The sequence below is a fragment of the Antedon bifida genome, chromosome 8, assembly GCF_963402885.1.
Source record: "Antedon bifida chromosome 8, ecAntBifi1.1, whole genome shotgun sequence".
Classification (NCBI taxonomy): Eukaryota; Metazoa; Echinodermata; class Crinoidea; order Comatulida; family Antedonidae; genus Antedon; species Antedon bifida.
Window position 1 is genome coordinate 12,240,268 of NC_136233.1, and position 23,994 is coordinate 12,264,261.

Sequence of the window (23,994 nt, forward strand, 5' to 3'; positions counted from 1 at the left end):
TGATTATGACTTTGGAAAACGAACTACATTTCAATGACGTCAGAGAGCCTAGATAAGAGACACTTTCTATACAATTACCTTTAATTAGTTAATTGATTGAAAAGCAATACTTTCTAAAAGACTTTTCTTTATCGTTACATTTATTTTTTAAGTGAAAGTACGTACATAGGCTTATGTGAAAAAGAGATAACGGTGGTCATATGAATTTTTAGTGAAAAACAAAATTACTCTGAAATGTTGTCAGAATACTATATTTTATGAAATTTATTGTTCAGTGATTGAAAAAAAAACCCACCACAAACATATAATTTACTTGCTTGATATGAAGGTAATGGATTGGTTGAAAAGCTTAATAGCTTATGTGACCCTTTCTTACTTTCTGTATATCAAGGTTATACTACGGTATATAGTCGTTTGGGGATCCGGGTACGAAAAAACGTTTGTTGTATGTCAAATCTCAAATTCCAAAAATAGATTTCCTATAAGCAATACTATATTGACGACTGTATGATATATAATATATATATAATGATATATAAGTTTGTTTTTTTGTTGTTTAACTTAGTCGCTGTGCTTAAGTTGGAACGAACGATAAATTAGAAGATTAATAGCTTTTGCTTGTTTGAAGAATATTAACAAGGAAAGAAAACTAAACACTATTGTTGATAGTATGGTGTTTAAACTAAAAGTACTGTGTATTACTTCTAATATGTTTTCTATATCGACGAATTAGAGAATAATTAATCAAGCCTTGGAAACTGTTGTGCTGCTAAAAATATTAAAGCTCCGATTTGCATGCGAAAATAAATACTAGTAGTAGTAGTTGTTGTCTAGACTGCTCAAAACGAATGACACAGATCAACATCATACATATCTATATAACCTATATAATACGCTGGCATTATAAACAATTATTTTTTCAGTTAGAAAATCCGGGATACTAATCCAGGGTCCAAAAAGACAAATCAAAGTACAAGACGTCTACTTGGATCAAGTCTAGTAAGCCAACGTCATTTGTTACGTACCGGTACATGCGCACGGGCAGCTTTACATATCTCAATGATTATATTGATAATTATCAATCGTTCTTAAGCCTATCAATGATTTATCAAAGAGTATCGCAATAAGAAATATAACGTCAGATCTGGGACTAAGTTTCGATATCCCTGTGAATGTCACAAAACAGTTATACAACATTGTATTCTTCATTATCACTTATGTAATATTGTTAATATGCAGATTCTGTTGGTCATAATTATAATACATGTTTGTTATTTCTCTTTGGTTTCAGGCCATGAACTTTCAATATTAATTTTATACATTATCCACCTAATTATTATGCTAGTTTGTTTTCGATTTCTCATCATCGTCATATGTTGCAAACATCATGACCTTAATTTAGGAGCTCCTTCCTCAAAGAGTGAGTCAATTGCTTTTTCTAAGGTCATATCATCTGAGGCCGGGGACTATAAAAGGGCAGTAACGTTGCAAACAATCCATTTCATACAATCGTCTGCTGCTGGTCGGTAAGACAGAGGTACCAAGTTACATAGACTTTTTTAGACTACGGCGTGGAAAAGAATTTTTACAATATGTACTCGTTGATTCTCGCTACTTTATATACTTGTGCAATCACAACTGGTAAGTTTAGTTGATATCATTATTTTAATAATTTGGACTGTTATGAAATTGGAATATCATTCATCAATTTGCTGTTTTATTTTGTAATAATTATAATGGTATGTTTTGACGTTTCTGGATTTGCTATAACAGACAAAAATTGAAATAGGCCTCCTGTAACTTTATGCTTGAAGTTTTTGTCAAAAGGATATCAAAAGTGAAAACCGATTATGTTATAGGTATTATGAAGTTCACTACACGATTATAATGTAATTATGTTTTTAAATGATTAATTTTGTTAGTAAAAAAGCATTCATTATACAGTATATAAGATATTTATAAAGGGAAGGAAATATAATATTTAAATAGATGACTCAAATAATAGTTTAGAACTATGTTGTAAATTGTATTTATGCAACACGTGTAATTTTGGTAAATATTATTTTAATTCTAAACAAAATTCGTTGATTACTTGAATTATATATAGTATTTAACATCATGAACTTTGCTAACAAGCTTAAAGTTTGATTTGGAAAAAGGTGATCATACAAACAACGAATTTTTAAAAAAGGGAGTTTAATTTGGTATATTTATTGGCTATTAGTGTATCTAATTTTTCACGTAGAAAAAAAAGAATAATATGCTCAAAGGTTTATTGTAAAGGAAAGGTGATTTAGGTAGCCTTCTTTAATTTCCTCTTTCTTATAGTTAAACATTAAAATTGGTTACCATTGAAAATATAACGCTTTCGTCAAATATATAATTTGAATATATATACTTTTAGTCATTACTAATGAGTAATAATTTAACCTAAAGAATTGAGACAAATAACAGTCTGGCGACAAAATAGTTAATTATGTTTTTATTGATTATAAATGTTAGTTGTATCAGTATATATCATTACAAGTACCCCCGACTGATTCTTTTTTTAATCATCAATAAAAATTAGGAAAATTAAAAAACATTTTTATTAGTCAAATGAATCAATTATTACTTTTAACTTATCTACAAAAAGCATTTATTTTCACTTGCTAATCTCAGTGATATGGTTTGTTTTTAAAGAAAGTAGAAACATTCGTAACGACATTATGTGATGACACATGTATAGGGAAATGGTGATTAAAGAATTTTTTGTAATACCATGAATAATTAATAGTTCTTAAAAATTTAACTCAGCTTACTCGCATTTACTAAATCAAATTCTATTATTTTTACTGCAGTTTCAACCAGGGAAGTTCACTCTTCCCTGATTTTAACGAATAATTTAGAATAAAATGAAATATAACAATAATACTAATTGTGTTTAAAGTTTGACCAAAAAACAACCCTGTATAATTTCACTATTCTTGTAGAATAGCAATTTTAATGAAAGTATAGATATGAATTGTGTTGTGGTGGTACTTTTAGTTTAAAGTAATGTACAGTAAAAAATTAATAATATGAAATATAATAACATAATTAGACCATGATAATTTATTTATTTTTTTATATTTTTATTTATCCGATTATTATTAAATACACTTTTTACGTTTTAATTTGAATAAATAATTTACTTTTAATTTGCAAAAATCTGTTGGCGTATTTGCCGGTAATACAAGACTGTTAAGGATATGTTTGATTATGTGCTGAGTTTATGACCGATGTGTCATTCTGGCGAAGTTGATAAAGGATGTCAAAAAGCCAACAGAAACTTTGGACTATCAGCTGGGGAAAAGCTGTCCGTGTCATTTTAGTCATACACACGTCGTTTCCATTTCCTTTATGTACGACAGAAAGGGATTTGAACTCAGACTTTAATAAAACACGAACAAATCACGTGATAAAAATAAATGACATTTGACCTAGTGATGAGTTGCATAATTGAGCTAAAGTTAATTGTGTCGGCTCAAGTAATTCTATATTCCACGTGACTTTTGTATCACAAAAATGAATCTCATGCTGCTTCACTTTTAGACCTACTGAATGACTAGTAAATAATATTATCTGGACTTCTATAAACTATATCAAGAAATGAACATTTGGAGGTTCTAGATCATTAAAGATGTATTGTCCCCCAAAATCATGAAAAATAAAGATTTTTAAAATCGGACTTTGAATAGGCCATTTTGCAGTTTTAATGAAGTTGTTCACTTCCATAAGGAAAAAAAACGGGGGAAAAAATTATTTCACCTATAAAAAGACAAAATAAACAGTTAAATTACCCAAAAACTCATTGTCTTCCAGACAATTTGACCATTTTTTGCTTTAAATTACATTTTTCTCAGGTAAATAATTTTTTTTCAGACCCAGTTTTTTGTGAGAGTGAATAACTATTATGTGACATTAAAATAACATATTCAACAAAAAAATTAAAAAAAATATTTTTTTAGGGGGACAATATATCTTTAAGAAATATAATATGCATACTTTACATATTACAAATAAATTAACATGTGAAATAGTTTCGTCAACAACTCACACCTCAATTATCTTGTTGAAGATTCAGTTCTTAACTATAGTATCTAGAAACTTCATTATTGTTTAAAATACTTTTTTAGGGGCAGCTACTTGGACCTATGGACCGGACAACAAAGGTAAAACATATATTTAACCTAAGTAGTAATTGTACAGAATATAACACTAAATTCTTGTTTTACAATATATTTTCGCGATAAGTATTTTGAAATAGGAAAATACTATGTTTCTGTACAACTATGTATGATCTAAAATTAATAAATTTAATATATAGAATGAGATCACTACAAAATGTCTATTTTAGAATGTTTTAAACGAAATATATAGGCCTATCAATAATTTAAATCGAATATGAAGTTATTTTCAATAGAGATTAAATATTTTTAGATATATATATTTATACAATTTATATATTTTTAGGACCTTCTTTCTGGAAAACAACATATAGTCAATGCGGTGGTCTGAGTCAATCACCAATAAATCTAGATGATACAATAGCAGAGGAAACTGACCTGGGCAGCTTCCAGTTGGGAGGTTACTTTGATGCCCCAGCGCCAGGTATTATGAAACTAAGAAACAATGGACATACAGGTATGTTAAACTTAATATAGTGTTTTTCTTATACAAGGCACTAATTATTTTAAACAAATTTTCTTGTAAGTTTACAATTACAAAAAAAATAGATAACGCAAGGTTGGGTATGCAGTCAATACAAATTTAAAAGTACAAACACAAAGTTACAGATTGTGTACACTACAATAGCTATCATTTTTAAATGTATAATTCAGATAGATTGAAGTAATTAAAAATGTTTGTTTTCTTATTTGATCTCAGCCTCTGTCGATCTACTAAAAGACTATTCTGTATCTGGTGGCAGTCTCGGTGGCACTTATAAAGCGCTACAATTTCATTTGCATTGGGGTGCTAAAAATAATCGTGGATCAGAACACGCCCTCAACGCTAAATTTTATCCTGCTGAGGTAAGAAACAAACAAATACCCATACATCTTTAAATTAATTAAAACTAAGTAAAAGAAATATTTCATTTGATATAAAGTTTTACTAATTTCCTAATTGTATTCAAATAGGCCTAACCATTTCCTTTAATGAACAAAAACTGTGAAATAAACGTGTTTTTTTTAAACTTTGAACTTTCCATATTTTGTTGAGACATTTGTGTATTCTTTATAACTTTGTTATTATAAAGCTTTAAAATCACCATAATAATGTTAATGTATATGGAATATGTTAATTATATTTTTATAATCAAATTAGTAATTATGTTAATTTTGTCGGTTTACTTTGATGTTCTTAAGCAAAAATAAATTAAATAACTAGCATCTGTATGTTAGTAAGAAATGAATTTTATTATCAATTTACATACCACTTTCATACTGTTCTGTTCTGTATTGTTCGGATTATCTATTTATAATTATAACTATGTTTCAATGACAAGCGACAGATACCGAGTGGTACGTGTTTCCTTGCCAATTATCTCAATTAACCTAATGCAACTTATTTCAGAATTTCAAATAACAAATTAATTACAAAACTCACGACCACTGAGACCAAGTCAAAAAGTCAAAACTACTATTAAAAAATGATAAACTAAAATGAGAAAAGAAACGTACATAAACACAAGTAGGAAATGAAATTTATTTATTCATTTTTTCGTTTCAATTATTTAATTATTTATTTGATCAACACGAACAATTAAGAACCGACCAAACAGATAAAACAAGTTTTCAGGAAAAAAAATCCCAAAAAATTGACAAAAAGTTTCGAATCAAAAACAATATATACAATTTTATAGAAAAATATACAAAAAAATCAGTGAATGCACTAATCCTTAATAATGTATACAAATATAACAGAGTGTGATGTATAAAATAATTAAATAAAATAAATACTAAAAAAAAATCCCAAAACAATAAATTTCAATAATCTATATAAAAATAAGATAAATTACTTTTTTGAAACAATTAACCTACTCATTAAAAAAAATAGTTCAGGTTGTTTTTAAATATATATTTCATTCTTTCAGTTGCATATTGTGCACTGGGATAACACAACCTACCCGGATGTAGCCACAGCAATCAAGTCACCAAGAGGACTGGCTGTACTCGGGTTTTTCATTGATGTAAGTGATTCACACAGTTTCTGGTCTGTTACATAGTTAAACATCAACGCAATCTAACAAAATGATACTGAGCTCCGGAGATCAAAGGATATATGTGTGGCTGCGAAGTTCCATGCCCCTTAAACATTTTGACTGATTTTCGGTTGGCCAATTGGCTTCCTCAAATGTTTGCTTAACAGACACCGTACATAGTACAATACTGTTGGCATTTCTCGCAGTCAGACATAAGATCAAAGGACTAATAACAAGTTCCTATCTTGGCAGGGCGAGTTTAGCGTTCTGTTATTAGATTGCTTTGAACAAATCAAGAATATTATACTAATAATTACCATTAATACATATAAAAAATAACTATAATTTACATTGCAGGTATGCGTGCCAACAAATCCAGCTTTTGAAAAATTTGGCGTTGATATACCACGTATCGAAAGACAATGTATGTTTGATGATCCCATACACACAATCTTTGTATCAAAAACACTTTATTGTGAACGAAATAATAATAAATAATTATAATCACAAAGAAACTTTTTATGTACTAATTTCTAACACTTGAAAAGTTAGGAATTAAGTAGTTTAGAAACAGTTTAGGCCTATTACATAATAAGAGGGAGAGCTTGTTTCAATCTGCATATTTTATGTTTATCTTTTATTCTTTATGGATATGGAAGAATTACAAAGAATACCTAAATATTTATATATATATATACACTTGCACTGATGAAAGGCTAGTGTTGCCCGAAAGCTCTGCTAACTTTTCTGGCTGTTTTACTTTACCGTTTTGATTTAGCTTTTCGCTTTTTTTTGTATCTCCATTGAGATCCAGCCACTGATACCCACATCATTGTCATTTTTTCAGTAATTTGCCTTTGGATTGATATATAATATATATATATATATTTTTTTTAGCTGACACGCCTGTTACAATGACGCAACTCATCAAACTGGGAGATCTTATCAAAGGTGCTAAGATGGATGATTACTATCGTTATAATGGTTCTCTTACAACACCCGGATGCTGGGAAAGTGTTGTGTGGACTGTTTTCAAAAGGCCAATTTGTGTTTCTCCATCAACGGTAAGTTTTAAAAAGGTTTGCTAAGAAACATATGAATACAGTCATGTATAATAGTTGTAGTCTATCCAGATCAGCATCCTATGCCTCATCCCTCATGCCTATCACATGCTAGTCCAATTCCTTATCATTACACCATCACTCTCTGGTCTTATACAGTATCCGATATTCTCCGACGTTCTCCCATCCAAGAACGCAATCGAACCCAACGTTGGCTAACTTCGGTAATCTGCCGAGAACCCGAGTTTCAACGTGCTATGGCCGTAGTCAACGTGGTATGTCCGTATTCAACGTGTCTACATATAAACTGAAGTGATGGAACTTTAATTTTTACAATTTTTAAATTATTTTGTAGATGTCACGATTCAGAATGTTGAAAGCAATAAAAGGAACTTCTGTTGAATCAATTGTTGACAACTTCAGACCAATACAAGCACTTAATCGTCGTAATCTTATCCATAGTATACGTCCAGGAAGTAGTAAGTAACAGTAACATAGTAGCAGTGTTTTGTTTTCTTTTGTGGATAATAACAGCACCATATCATAATTATCATATACTTACTTACTTAGTCTGGGACATACCCGAACTTATATGAGTAGACTCCACCATAACTTCCTCTCTCTCTGTTTGTAAATAGCATTTCATACATCAATATTTAACAACGTTGAAATAATTGTAATTTTTTCATTTTGTTTTTAATTTATTTTTCAAGTTTTTTTTGAGAATTAACACATCTTCATTTTCTTTTCATTTTAGGACACAGTGATTTCTGTGAACAAGTACGAGTTCCAATCTGTCAAGAAGTTGGCTTCTCTATGACCTCCTTTCCGAATATGTTCGGCCATCAGACACAGGAGGAAGCTGCGCGTGAATTGGAGAGATGGAGGGAATTGATCGACTCTGGGTGCTCTCCTCGACTTCAAAATTTTCTTTGCTCAGCCTACATTCCCGCCTGTGATGGTGGTGCATCTTTTATTCCATGCCGAGAAACATGCCGTGATGTTCAGAAAACATGCGCTGTTGCTATGCTCAGGTCTAGAGTAGATTGGCCAAAAGAGCTGACATGTACTCCACTACCAGGCTTAGGGAAGTCTAACCATGACTGTTTAGCAGGTAAAAGATAATCATTGTCGCATATTGTTTAATTACAAACTTAATTACTCATATTAGATAATGCTGTGCTAACTATTCACGAAAAGTATTTTACTATGCCAATAATCAAACATATCCAAAGTTGCTAAATCATACCATATTTGTCCACCTTGTATATGTTAATAGTTAAATTAATGTAACTAATAGACACAAATAAAACCGGATGTGTTATTTCTTCAGAGACAAGACCACCTCAGGCAATTAAAAGTCTCATGATAGGACAGGTACAAAGAAATCGAGTCAAACTTACTTGGACCGGACCTTTCCACACAAGAACTGAGGTGCGACATTACGAGATAACCATGTCTAGGCCAGAAACAGGGTTGATGCACAAAGAAGTTGTATCTGTTACCCGAACAGAATACAACAGTGGGGTTCTAAGACCAGGCATTTATATATTCACCATAAGAGCTGTCAACTATCTTGGTTACGGACCAACTGAAACCAGATCGATTGCAGTTAAGGATCTTCCACAAGGTAAATAGCAAAGCTGATACCGTCCTACGGAAAGACGTGTGTATTTTCCCTCTATGCCACTTCGTGACGTGTAATTGTGTAGAAATGTTCGTGGTTCTAATATATAATGCACAATATCAAAGATTTAGAAGCGCCCTAGCCCAAACAGTATGAATATCGGCCACGTGTTTTAGGAAGAAATAAAGTCCCGAATTCAGAACTACAGCTTCAGATACACCCAGACGTATGCGGCGCAATTCTCCATGAAATTATTATCGCTACAGGAAAATCTGAATTGCCTCATTCTTCGGATGTATATTTTTTGGATATACAAATATTCCAATTGTTGATGTTTAATGTCTAATGTTATTCAATTTGTTTTGATTTATATTTTTTTGTAGTAAACAATCCAAGGTTTGGGACGAAGATTCAGCCTCGACAATATGGAATTAAACACAAAGGAGTTCCATCCATGTTTAGCGGATTTGTTGACGTACAAGACCAAGGAGTAGCCAATGATTTCTGCAGGTGAATTATATTTATATTTATTATCTCTCTAAAGCTCTGTCTGTACTATTCTCGTCTCGAATAATGAACTGGGTTCCTTACAGTGCACACGGACAAACTGTGTACACCGGACCTACGGTTTATCCGAGAAGACCTGTTCCACTAGGAGAGAGTCGGCCTCGAATCCATGCCGATATTGTGGTCGCCCCTGCATTAACCATTATTTTGACTAGCTCAATCGTGCCATCTGCAACTGTAATTTATTAAAATCACTCGTACTTTTCAGGATCATAAGAAAAGGAGCCTCATATTTCATCACATGCGCATTGGCTGGTTCAGCAATTGAGGGAGAGATGAACTATAACGTGACAGGTGCAGGAATATTTGTTCCTGGGTATCCAAACACATGGTACATGCGAGATAAAAACCACGACGGACGGGATGACTATTGTCGGTATGTGGTCATATAATGCTTTTAAGCTCTGTCTGCACTATCTAGTTTGACGGAAAAAAAGTGTCATGTGCCCAAATATGGTAGTGATATGATGTCCACCATATATGGGCACATCATATCATGGAGGAAATATACTGTATATTTCCTCCATGATCATTATTTGGTTGTCACATGAAGTTTGGTAGTGTAGAAAGAGCTTTACACTTTCATATTTATTTGATTTGATATAAATATTGTTTATATAATATATTATATTCCGGTATATATTTATGTTATTGTATAACGGCTTAAGTTAATTTAAACACATACCTAATGCTTATATATGGATAACATTACTTATGTTCGGTTATAAATCAATGTTGCTGAAATAAAAATGATAATAGACTAATGAACTGTAAGTTGTTACAGCTTTATTACATTGTTGTATTAATTTTTCGATTTATAGGTGTGTCGATGTCGGAGCTAGGCAACAATTTTCGTGCATACCCGCAGGATTCAACGGGTTTCAACTTGACGCAGAATTTGCTCCGATTCCACAAATATATGGCTGTCACAGAATGCATATAAACGCTTTCTTAGGTCCATAACTTAACAAGGGACATAAAGCAAACGGTCTAATCAGTATGTAAATCTCGACTGGCAAAGATCTAAATATGAATCGAATTGTGAACATTTATTTTGAGTTTTGAGCCGACAAACGCACAAACTGCAAAATGCAGCTATTTTTTTTATTTTTTTTGTTGAAATATATGATAATACTTAAGTTTATTTCTATGAATAAAATTTTCTCAGGCATTATTCAACTAAAAAACAAGCTGTGTGAAGAGTAGTAAACCGTATCTATCCACACCTGCTTCGGTCCGGCTCCGGTTCCCAGGTGGCGTCAGATTGCGCGTACAGTGCCTTTTCATTTTTACGACGCAGCTACGCGCATATCGAGTAAAACGATTGGCATATGAAAATGAACTATCTTATTTTTGCCGGAGCAGGTGTGAAAGACGCTAGCAAGATAGGTGTACCTCTGATTTGCTTTCTAAATGGGTTGATAACGTTCACTATCACAACATACACAAATAAACGATGGTAGCAATAGAAGATACGTAAATCATTTATGTAAAATACTAACTTTTCTTTTGTAAAAATATAAAAATAGTAAAATGTGACTTGTGAAGCTAATCAAACAAAACCATGCTCATGGCAGTTTTATGTTTTCTGTGTAATAAAGTAGACATTTGATAAATTAACATTACAAACTTATTTGTATGCTGTTTTAATTTTCTCCTGTCTTTTAAACAAGGCCATATACATGGCTGCAGTCGCGTGCTCAAGTTAGTGTTTACCGACCAACCGACCGACCAACCGACCGACTGACTGACCAATCTACCGACCGAGCTGTAGAGTCGCGTAGCACGCGACTAAAAATATAGCAATCATAAACACACAGTTGAAAACAAAATGCATGTAGGGCCTACCTTATAAAAATGAGTTTTATTGGAAACTTTGAATAGTTCCGTATTGGATTAGCAATTGCTTGAACTAGGTATAATCTAATTGAAATGCTTCCCAATTGATCTAAATGACGAGTGACGAGTTTGAGAAGAAGTATTTATGAATGACTAATATTTACAATGCATAATTGTGTAAGTCAGAAATGTGTTATTTCCAAAACTAGAAAGAATATGAAGTACAACAAGGCCATTGGCTGCAGTCGCGTGCTCAAATTTGAGTTAGTGTTTACCGCCCAACCAACCGACCGACCGACCAACCGACCGACATAGTGAGCTGTAGAGTCGCGTTTGCACGTGACTAAAAACAGCATTATAATAAAAACTGCCTTACCAAACAAACACACACAACAATGACAAGACAAGTTGACAAGATAGACCTTATTACTGTATAATTAAATTACATCAATATTCCGTGAATCATGATCATGAGCTTTACAACCGTCAAGACATTAGATCATGAATTTCACATGATAGATTAGCCTCCCGACCGACCACGACAAATAATAATCACACCTATAAATAAATAGCTGGATATTTTTCTCACACAAACGGAATAAGGTACCATTTTTAAAGTATGCAATGTCTGTCTGTTGAACACGCATTTAAATTAAATTGTATCTTATTTAAATACCGGAGGTCTTGGGGGAAGTCTCAGCTCTAGTGCAGTAAATTTCAATATATGGTACACGTTAATATGTATGAGTTCACAAGTTTACATTCTGTTCAACAGATACATCTGTTTCTTTTTAGAGACAAAATTAAATTTAAGTTACCCTTTTAGACTAAATTAAATTAGTTCTTTTTAATACACATTCACACATATTAGTTGTAGTAATCTAGGATCGCTTCTGGTATTAGGTTATTCTCCACAGAAAGTTCAACTTTATACCTTATTTGTCAATGTAATAATTATCATTACATATTATAAGCTACAGTATGTGTAGTATCTATAGCACAGCATTGACTAGGATACTTGAGAACGACCACATAAATACAGTGCTGTATTAGCTTTGGAAATCACGGAATTGCTATTATGAATGGCCGCAATGTAGCATCTCAATCTTAAGGAAATTGACGCCTTGTCCGCATGAGTCAGACATCCTTAACTATCTTTAGGAAACCGCCCCAGCTTACTATTTCGGTTTTAATTTTGTAATTAATGTATTGATTGTGAAACGAAAAATGAATGAACCGTAACATTTTTGCTAAGTTTTGTTGGCTGATGAAGTTATGATTCATAACGTTAAACTGAACCCCACTGATCCTGATAATGTTATATTTTCGGGAATAGCCGCCATTTTGGTTAAGAATATAGCTTGTCCAAGCAGGCATGATTTTTTTCTCAGTCACATTATTTGACGCATACGGTCAACTTCAATTCAAACATTGAAAAGAATGTTATCACTCCATGGATCAACTTCAAATATTGAATACATTTAAAAATATGGGTAAAAATAATTAAGAGATATCCCCTTTGTTAATTGCTGCTATCGCTAAGATAGCACGTTATCACTATTTTCTATGTTAAGGAATTTCAAAATATACATATATATATATATAATAATATAATAGCCCTGATGAAGGCATAGTGTTGCCCGAAAGCTCTGCTAACTTTTCTGGCTGTTTTACTTTATCGTTTTGATTTAGCTTTTCGCTTTTTTTGTATCTCCATTGAGATCCAGCCACTGATACCCACAGCATTGTCATTTTTTCAGTAATTTGCCTTTGGATTTATATATAGGCCTATATAAATAGACAAATTTCCTAATATAAGTTGTGATTTTCACCGGGTAATTTATTCCAATACGAGTTAGCCTATAGTGACGTGCGGACCTTGTTTACACAACGACGAATACTGGTATCGAAACGGTATAACGGTATTTGACTTTGCCATTAACGGAACATAACAGAATTAAGCCGTACACCTACAGTCATGAAGTGGGCCTACTTACAAGCATACGATAACCTAGCTAAGCTTTAACGCTTACCTTTTCAAATCCACATAATATCCAGTACGCATTTCCTCAAGTTTAAAACTAGGACATAAACTTCACGACGCCATTTTGTACATCCAACACGTAATATTGTCGAATCGTTGTTATGTTTATTTTTTTTTAAATCAGCTATTCTCATTAGCATACAGATGTTACGTCATTTACGTCACGTTACGTATTTCTAATTATATAATCATGACGTAGCCACTAGACTGCTGATAATGGCAACACTATAGTTGCTAATGGTCCCAACAATGAGCATCACGTGGGCGGAATATTGATTACCAGAAATGAGATATGAACATTAATGTTATTATATATATTTTTTATTTTATATGTTGGATTTTTTTTTTACATTTTAAAGTAATTATTCAGAAATTAACATTATTATTGATTGTCTGAGCATATCAGACAATACTAACAATTTATGAAAATAAAGAAATATTTTGTTCACATTTTTGGGAAGTTGAGTTTACGGCTTAACCGGATTACTTTTTGTTACGTGATCATGTTATTTAATCTGAAATTTAAGGTACAAACGCATTATAAAAAGGCTATTTAATTCCAATGTATCTAATATCTAATAGTCATCATCATTATCCAATAGTTTTGTGGAGGAACTTTTAGGATTGTATGTCGCGTTTTTTCCAGCATTTAGAAAGTCCTCTAAGTTTTTAAACCTAGGATCTTTCAAGACCCTTCGTGACATTCCCGCCCGGGCCTTGTCGATCATTTTCCTTCTTACTTCATCAGTTGATATCCCACCAGCCTCCTTCTCTCTCTTATGAGTCTTCAGAAGAAGGTGAGTTGGTAGAGTACTGACGAGTTTCCGAAGAACCTTTTCTTGCTGAATTTGAAGCTTTTCTTCCTTTTCTGGATCATCGAAGTGTTTCACTTTACCTTCTCGTTGCTTTCTCTTTCCTAATACATCACGCGATGTGTTATCTTTTGTACTTGTGTTTTCACCATTTCTATATCTGTCTGTTGATTCTAAGCCTATATCCATTATTTTGTACTCGGTTGTCTTCACATATTTTTTGCTGTGTGTAGTCTTTGATTGTACTATTCCGTTTTTATGTGTATGTGTATTTTTTGATACTGCATTCCCGTTAACTTGCTGAGTATTTTTATCTATGTTTTGTTCGTTGTGAGTAGTATTAACCAATGGTCCGTTGTCAAGGGTATCGACATATTTCTTATAACTATATTTCTCATTTGATTGATCTGAAGTTTTTGAGGTATTTCCATTAACATTTGACGTAAGGTAAGCATCTTGTATCGGTGATGGCAATTTGGTGTTTTCTTTGCCTACATTTTGTTCATTGCGTTTGAAAGAAGCTGCGAAAATACCCAAGGCTCGCACTTTCAACAGTGGAAACTTTACCTTTCCTTTAAGTTCTGGTTTAGTTTCTTCACTGACTTTCATACTGTCTATTTGAGTAAGTTTTGGCAAATCATCAGTTATAACATGTTCAGTTTGATCCACATTTTCCTTCCCGTTTTGTACTATTTTAGAACTGTCAAACGTATCCTCAAGAATGTGTTTCTCCTTTCGATGCAGTAAAAGTGCGCCCTCTGTTTTTGAACGTCTGAGAGGTTTTGATTTAGGCCTATCATGTTGAGACTCTTTCCCAAAATCCACTGATCGCGATTTAGGCCTAAGATGTATTGTTTCTTCAAACTCATCTTCAGCAGCGGTTTGTTCTAGATATGATGGCCGCTCATAAGCTTTCACAAATCGTAACTCATTATCTTGGTCAAACACCTGTAAAAAAAAAGAAAAATTGGTCAATTGAATTTTACAAACACCATTTACGTTTCACATTTTTTTAAATTAAAATGTGTAATTTGCTATAAACAAGGTTATAGAGTACCAAAGAACATATTCATATATAACTATATATATTTTGACATTTAATTACTTTGAGAACAAACATTATTATATTTATAATGTAATTTAATTCATTTTAATGATTTAAAAAAAATTAAAACATTAACCCCCGAAGATAAAGAAGTGAGTAAATTACATTCAATTACCGCTCAAAATATTGGTTTGGGCTAGAGGCGATGTGTTTGCATTCGAAACCAGTCAGTTACGCTATTCCACTTTGAAGTAGCTCTATACATTTTGTACTTTGGTCTATGATAAATTTACCTTCTTACTTGGGGCAAAATACACAAATTATCACACAATTAACAACAATAATGTACCTGCTTAATGAAGAAATTCCGTTGGTTCCAAGCCAATGTTGATTCTCTTCGTCTTTTTTCATCTTCGATTTTCTTGAGTTGAGTGGCAAGTCGCCGCTCCTCGGCGGGGTTACCACACGCCAGAACGCTGCTTAGCTGTCCGTCTTTTACGTTGAAACTGCGCGCTACTTGCATCATTACTGTCTGCTCCCGAGTAATGTTTGATACGCGTGATGGCGATCCCATGTACGCATGCTTACTTCTGTAAAGAAAAGATTCGTACCTTTCGTTATGTTGTAGGCCCTAAATATACAGTAAACCAACTACATACAATGTAAGCTTGAATTCGCTAAACAAAGCATAACTAAGCGTAGGCTGACCTAATCTTCTTATAGGCCTAAGCTTGAGAGAGTGGACGGCATGATTATGAAGAGCAAGAATAGGCGTATCTATTCTGTCAGAAAGTATTAATTAGTACGAGATTCTAGTCAAAGGGAACAGAAGGTCGATATAAAAAGGGGCATTACGTAACATTTCATAGAGCTTTTTAAATACAGTGCATACAAATTATGTTATTTGTTTTTTGTTGTTGTTTTTTACTGCATGAATTTAGATTTATACAAGGAACAGAACTTCATTTTGTAGTTTTGATTTAATATCAAGCTCAAGTAGTCTAATTGATAGGACATCTGCATATCAAGCAGAAGGTTCCGGGTTCGAGTCTCGGTTGGGGCGTTCTCACAGATTTCTTCATCTTTATCGTTTCAAATTAATTAAATTTCAGTATATCACCGGGCGGTTTAGAATTAATGTTCTGTACCTTATGTGTTTATATTAAATGTTATATAAAAATCTGGGGATAGGTGGAAAATGATATGGTATAGATAATGTATACTGCCAGCATTTTAGGAAACACACATATGTTCAAATTGGATGGGTCCCGATAGTGTCCACTTATTAGAGGTTCCACTTTCAAGTATGTCAAATCTAAATTATATCAGTTACTGAAGCAATTTAATCAATACACTTGATAACAGTGTTCTAACTTTAGAAGATATATCCCACATGACAACAATATCGAGAAAAGAAAAGGTACTTAGTAATAATTAACAGTATAAACACAATATTAACACATTTTATAATTTTCCATTACAATTTTCTATAAATAACCTAATCGAAATTAGAAATTACAGTACACAGGTGCACTTTACTATCAATAACCACACACATTGTGTGGGTCTATTATTTATTTAATAATTGAAACTTCCGAAGCTGTTCTTATAAGTAAACAATAAAAAACACCTACAATCAGTTTAAATAGTTCTTAAATCTAATAATAAAATTCTGTTGGAATCTAACGATTTGTCTCCTGGCTACAGCAACGGCAGGGGCAAATCAACACGCTGATATCCTGTACTTGAAGCAATACCATAGGCCTGTTCTATAACTGGAGATTAAGGCATTGTCAATTTTTAAAGTAATCCTACTCTCTCAATGCGAGTACATTTACTAGTTACTAAGGCTATTTATTATACAAATAACTACTTACTCTATCCATCAAAACAGTGTTATGGAAAGCAAAGACCGACAGAAATAGATTGATATTAAATCGATGCGAGTGTGGAACATTCTGGCTTCGTTTCATTAATGCAATGTAGGCCTAACTCTAATTTATAAATGGATAGTATTATTATAAAGGAACGAATGTAATTTCAAAATCGATCTAGTATTGTCTCATAGTGTTGGAAGGCCATAAGGACAGAGGGAAAATCAATGTTACCTTATCTACCGGTTGTAATAATAATAATATAGTATTGTTATTTTTTTAAAGTCTTCAGTACAACTCATTAAGACATAACAAGTATTGACTGGTGTTGTTTATCGATATACGTTGCTACTGACATTAATCTTCTTACTAGTGACACTAAGCTAATCATATTATGTCCTAACACTACTAATACAATCTTGATCCATGTAGGTCTAATTTATTTAATTCCATACCTCTATGCTTGATCCAACGAATACAAAACTATAATTGCCTTTCTACGCAGGGGAACATTTTCTCTTATAATAAAGTCTTATCAATAAAATTATGTATGAAATTCAATAACAACATGTTTTTAATTTTGTGCCATTTGTGTATTTCTTGATATAGGCCTAATTTAAACATTTATTATAAAGCTCTCTTACCAATAAGATATCATTCATTCATTCATTCTGTCTAACACTAATTCACACTTTGGTTACTCCTATTAACTTCTTCTATTGACCATCATGTCATGTATTTATATTGTAATTACAGTAGTATTAACGCCAATTCGCCATTTGCTTTTATGCTAACACCATATCGCAACAGATATAAGTATTCAATGTAATTGCAGTCTAATTCAATTCAATCTATTTCGTTATTAATTCTAAAAAGGACAATTATAATAATAAAACAAAATGATTTAAATATAAAACGTCTTTTTCAAAATTGTTTTCTTCTTTGAAGATTAACATAAATGATTGCTTTTATGCTTCAAGATTCTTGATAATGTGCATAATGTACATATGCCTGTATCATTAACAATGTTTTACATGGGATGTTTTACATGGACAGTACCGGTCTTTATGTCTGACTATGTAAACCAATTCTAGCACAAAGGTTATAGAATAATGTAAATAATTCAATATCAAACTTACATAATAACATTGTTATAACATTGCAGTTTTCTGTTTATCTTTCCCACCTTTTAAATTTATGAAGCTTACGACAATAAAATGTAATTGTGATTTTATTGGTTCCAGTATTGTAAAACGCAACGATGTTACAAAAGACTATTGATCGGGTAAAACGAGCATTTTAAACAAATAATATACAATGATAACTACGTGATTGGTGGATCTACTATAAATGATTTATTGGTTTGTGCTCTAAAGGGGGTTCAGTGGGGGTAGGAAGAGGCCACTAATGCCCGATTACATCCGTTTGTATACGTCGTCGTCCTAACAACTAAGACGTCATGAAGAATAAACAATACATTAAATTTCCTTTCACCACGTGCACGTTTGAACTATGACATTCACATGCTGTTTTAGGACTTAGGACTCAAACTAATCAACTATTTGAGTTAATATTAATTTTCAATAATCCAATGCAATAAATATGTAATAAATAAAACAAAATTAATGTTTTCATGATGAAGACTGAGATGTTGCTTGTGTTGCTTGATATAATAACAGACTCTCTCTCTCACTCTCACCTCTGGTATCATGTCTGGTTGCAGAAGTTGATGACCAGAGTTCCCTGTTATATGCAGTATATAATATGCCCGACTTCTGTCGTAAACGAAAATGTCAATTAATCTTACATTCATCTGAATGATGACTGAACCAGGACAGTTTAAAGCACCTTTGGCTGATCCCAACATTGACCAAGGGCTTCTCTCGTCCAGTACCAACCTTAACCAGAGGAGAGGCATAAGCCAATACATCTGAGACAGATACTAGATGCATTAATGAAATAATAACAATACAAACGCTTATTATAAATGAAACCAAACTTTTGCCTTACCCTTTTGCTGATACTTGCTGAGTTGTGTTAATAAGGAGATGGCGTTCTCTCACTCGTTCTGAACGGAGCAAGTCAAGTCCACTCTCCATTGTCAGTGTTCTTTCATCTAAGAAGTGTTACCAAAATTGATCTCCACAGCAAACTGATGAAACTCTATCGAATAATAGAACAATTATACAATGTGGCATGTTGGTATCGTAAATGTTAAACAAGACCTATCGATTATATCAGTAGTCCACCATAAATTCAAAATGTAAAAGATTTATAGCATTGTTAAAGGAAATTTATAAAAGGTAAACCTTCATTTAATTAGCACCACAAATCATTAGGCTTACTGTTTTCAATAGTCACGTATTTAAATTGCTACAAAATCTCGAGTTTGTGGCCCATTATCTATTTGGCCTTTTGTTGAGAATTATGACCATTATTAATAGCATGTAAATTGATACGTACAGAATAAATAATAATTATTTTTCAGAATAAATACAATAATACCAGGGAAGAGTTAAATTACTTAATTTAACTCTTCCCTGATAATACAATCAAGTTAAGTCAACCGATAAATTGATTTTTTTTAAACTATTAAATTACAAAAGTTAATTCCTCATAGCAAAATATTTTTAAGTGTAATTGTTTTGATCTCAGTCTAAGTATGGGGGTGTATTTGTTTTTCTAGTAGTTGAAAAATATGATGATGATTTATTCAATAAATTATTAAGTAAATCATTGTTATTTTTGAACAAGTACCGTCAATTTATAGAAAAGGGTACCACACTAATACATTATGAAATATATATTTATTGAGCCAAGTTCATGGTATTTTAAAGAGTTCAAACGCAAGACCAAAAAACGATATAATTTTACCGTTTAAGAAAACGACATTCGCAGTTCAACACACACGACCACATCATTCCATGCACAACACCTGTACATAATATTTGGAAGTCAATATGATCAAATGTAGGCCTATACGTTCCAGATGTTATGGTTTAGGCTCATTTTATAATTTCCTGTCAATTAGAAATAATTTGTAACTGGTAGGCCTACATACCTGTGAAATCCCAATTACGTTGCTGTTGAGCTAGGCCTAGTTGTAGTTAGTTGACCAGTACAAACGACAGCTGATGATGTATAAACACAACTGTACATGTAGGCTTACTAAAACATAATAGCACCACACCACATCCTTATCATGTATTGTATCAACAAAAAAGAAAACCTATTTACATGTATGCTGTACTACCATAAAATCCGTATCTGAAATCTACCTCCCGCAGCTCCCATAAAACCCTTGGCAGACGACACTTTCTCGCGGACCAATCGGAATGTTTCCATTGGGGAGCACGGTTCATTGAAAATGGGGAACTGTCTTTTACCCAGGTTTATAACTTTGAACTTTAACAACGTAAATCAAAGGATGACAGGTCAATAATAAGAATGTTGGTGTTGCTTTCTATTACGGTACATTTACTACTTAGATGATAATGAGTAAAGTATAACTTTGATAAAATAATAAAATAATTCTTAGGCCTATAGGCCTATGTACATTTGTGGATTTCTGCTGAAACATTCACTACTCAATCTTCCACACTCTGGGCCTTTTTTTCCAGGCTTAGTTGTTTCGTACTGTAGGCTACATGGAACAATTATCGCTACCTAGGTGTAGGTAGTAAGAGTGTAATTTCACTATTCCCTAGTAGTAACCAATACCCGGGTAAAACTAAGCATGGGTCCTAAGATATCAACTGGTGATGTGGAATTGCATGTACAGTAAGCCTACATAATATATAAAATCTGCTATCTGTTCTTAATTTTACTATCTGTAGCCTATTTGTATTTTTGAACAGTATAGGCCTAAGCCATATACCTAAATTATTTGATGGTGATGGCCCTTTCTTTCCATGTTAATGTTTCTGTAAGCCAGGCCTGTTCCGTATGAGCTGATGATGACTGACAGTAAATTACTATTAGTCTAGTAGACACCGAATTACGTATGGTTTGCTTACAGGATATATCATGTTTGTCTTTGGAATAAAGAAGGATAAAGTCAAGTGTATAAATGATTTACTTGTTGTAAGTTTCTATGGAAATTGCATGCGCGTTATAATAACGCCTCCAGACACTTAAAGAATATTGACACACAAAATCCTGTTGCATTTCGACATGACAGTGACACATGCAGAAAAACGTGGCTATTATGTATTTAGTTGTTAAATGACGTAGTGATCTGTCATTGGTCAATTGGTCATTTACAGGTGCATAATGACAGAATTGTTAGCAAATTAACAACTAAGTAGAACCAAAACAGGTATTGTACCGCTTAATAGCCAACATATTGCTAACCACCACTAAACGTGAAGAGGTATGGGGCTATGTTTGACATAAACCCGCACAATTACGTACAATCTATTAGTACACTGCCATGGAGTGGCTGACGAGCATTTATTCTGGTTCATCTTCAAAATTTTATCTGATACAATTAATATCCCCAATAAAGAAAAAATAGGTAACAAAGGTGAGATGTTATGGTTCTAATTGATAAATCTGGCGACAAGTTCTCACCATGTCAAACAACCAAACACTTGTCTGCCGAACATAAGTGCTATTAGAAAACATGACATAGAGGCCGCCAACTTTTCAACCGTATTAATAGCTGCATAAGAATACATTATCTTGCACTATTACAATCTGGTTATAGAAGATAGTGTTAATGGCATGATGTTTATATTGAATTTATTGTTGGCTGACTGGGAGTTAATCGGTTGCTGATAGATTGTCAAATATTGATATTAGTGATCCCTGCTTCAGCTTATCGAAGTACGTGATCGATTTCATTTATTTTTATTTTTTGAACCCAATTTTCTGTCTATCTTAAGAGCACAAAAAATTAAAAATAAGGTACAATGCACTGTCGAAAGGAAAAATTAATTATAGAAGAAACCTCTTACCCTCTTTACTTGAGAATGAATGTTTAGGGCCTATTAACAAAAGAGTTTTGCACACAATATAAATAAAACAATGTCGTGGCAATTGTATTTTCTGTTCAGCTAAGCTCTATTTTAGGCAAAGACAATAGACACACACGGCAGTGCAATACCGTTCAAGAAAAATCGTCACAGATTGCACGATTTTCTAAATTAGTATAACATAAGCAAAACTCTAATTTGTATTCATCGGTATAATTTCGTTAGTTTTGAAAGAGAATAAAAAGTAAACTTGAATTACATTACATTTGTTGTTTTTGTATATAATGTCTATGTATATTTTAAATGTATGACAATAAATAAAAATAATCCACTTATGAATGAATGGTAATACTATTACTATAACAATTTCATTTAGAGCTACAAAAAGACAAACCTATTCTTCAAAACTTATGAATATTTTTGAAAGTCAAACAAATAAAACTGGATAGAACATGAGAAACAATAATAAGGGAATATGCAGCGCTATTCATTGTAGGCTACGCAATTCTGGTTTTAAATGATACAAATTGATTGGAGATATACAAAAGGTAGCGAAGAGGTTTTGTTTATTATATGACTCACTTAATGAAAATAATAATAATTCAGACACATTTTGAAAAACCGAAATCGTTTTGTCAATTTAAGACAATACTAAAAGATAAGATATGATATCAATACAAAATACACCTTGATATCGTTAATGTATTTAAACTAAACTATTGGGTTAACGTGGCTGATAATACACGTCTGTTACAACGATAGATATGAAGCAATTAGTTGTTTGCCGAGAGAAAAGATTACGATAACAGAAAGAATAAATTTCTGTAAACACAAAATTAGTAAACATAATTATATCTATCCACCAGATACATGTCTAGTGACATTATACAGCATGCAGCATGCAGTATCCGACGCTATGTTTTCTTTTGCAAATTGTTGGTACCTTAGCGTTCCAATCGGCTAATACTGTATATAACTTATGCCATTAAATTAGATAGATATGATTAGAACAGTGAAGAGAAAGAATTTTGGAGAACGTCTTTTTACATACTTACTTCATACATCTTATAAGTGTGTTTTAATGTTTGATATTTGTATTGAATTATTTTTAATATTTTCGGATAAAATTAATTAAATAGTTTTAAGCTAACAGGGGCACTGTGACGTCATGTGTATCAACACATATTGTATAATTGTAAACGTATACCGATTAAATTAAACAAAATAGTAGAAAATATAACTTTAAAATCAGTCTAAAATTAATACAGTACCCAATTACATGCTACTTCTAGGTGTCAAACACATCGCATAGATCTCTTAACGATATTTTTCTTAAATGTATATTAAAAAAACATGAAAAATGGAGATTAATAAAAAAAATGTTTTGAACAGGCCATTTCCTAGCAAAAAATCACTTTTAAAAAGACAAAATTAAATTTTAGGGGTAAATGGGAAATAAACATTAAAGGGGACAATACATTTAGCCCCTCTCCCTAAAAAAATAATATACATTTAAGGTAAAATAAACCTCTAAAAATATTATTTTAATATTTACATTTATAATTTTTAACTAATTAACAATATACACAAACAGTAATACAAATTTGTTTATAAAAATAATTCCTGTAGTTTACTTTATTCTAAAATAGCTTATATACACACACCTTGTTATGTAAACGTTTTGCTATCTCTAAAACACGTGTGTAGACCCATTAACCGTAATATTATTTTCATATATATTATGTCATATGTCCCCTTTTGTCAACAAACAGCCAGAAAAGTTAGACATTATCAACCTTTGGCTAAACATTCAGATCAAAGCTAGAATAGATTAGGGTCTACAGTGCATGTTAATGATTTTGAAATTATTTTTGTTTTCATTCAACTATATAATTACTTAACTACCCAATGGTTATGATAAAG

General features: G+C 32.2%; 3 protein-coding genes across 3 annotated transcripts in view; 1 reads left to right on the plus strand and 2 right to left on the minus strand.

The window, feature by feature from the left end:
- The window catches only part of LOC144850232 (uncharacterized), a 30,700-nt gene extending 17,108 nt beyond the window's left edge, over nucleotides 1–13,592 (minus strand). The window contains exon 1 of the mRNA XM_078707468.1: nucleotides 13,354–13,592. The gene's annotated coding sequence lies outside the window, so the exon portion shown is untranslated. The remainder of the gene's footprint in view (nucleotides 1–13,353) is intronic.
- On the plus strand, nucleotides 1,504–11,101 carry LOC144849598 (uncharacterized). Its single transcript, XM_078706561.1, has 13 exons — nucleotides 1,504–1,641; nucleotides 4,158–4,193; nucleotides 4,495–4,665; nucleotides 4,909–5,054; nucleotides 6,119–6,214; nucleotides 6,584–6,650; nucleotides 7,124–7,290; nucleotides 7,643–7,766; nucleotides 8,045–8,401; nucleotides 8,621–8,917; nucleotides 9,298–9,424; nucleotides 9,690–9,857; nucleotides 10,303–11,101. Exons 1-13 carry the CDS (start codon nucleotides 1,593–1,595, stop codon nucleotides 10,442–10,444), a joined length of 1,947 nt encoding a protein of 648 aa, XP_078562687.1. The 5' UTR covers nucleotides 1,504–1,592; the 3' UTR covers nucleotides 10,445–11,101.
- Nucleotides 13,593–13,704: 112 nt separating the features above from the next.
- On the minus strand, nucleotides 13,705–20,409 carry LOC144850231 (uncharacterized). Its single transcript, XM_078707467.1, has 4 exons — nucleotides 20,157–20,409; nucleotides 19,106–19,258; nucleotides 15,571–15,811; nucleotides 13,705–15,124 (listed from the first exon to the last, which is right to left on the minus strand). The coding sequence occupies exons 2-4, from the start codon at nucleotides 19,192–19,194 to the stop codon at nucleotides 13,940–13,942; spliced, it is 1,515 nt and encodes a 504-aa protein (XP_078563593.1). The 5' UTR covers nucleotides 19,195–19,258; nucleotides 20,157–20,409; the 3' UTR covers nucleotides 13,705–13,939.
- Between the last annotated feature and the right edge of the window lie 3,585 nt (nucleotides 20,410–23,994).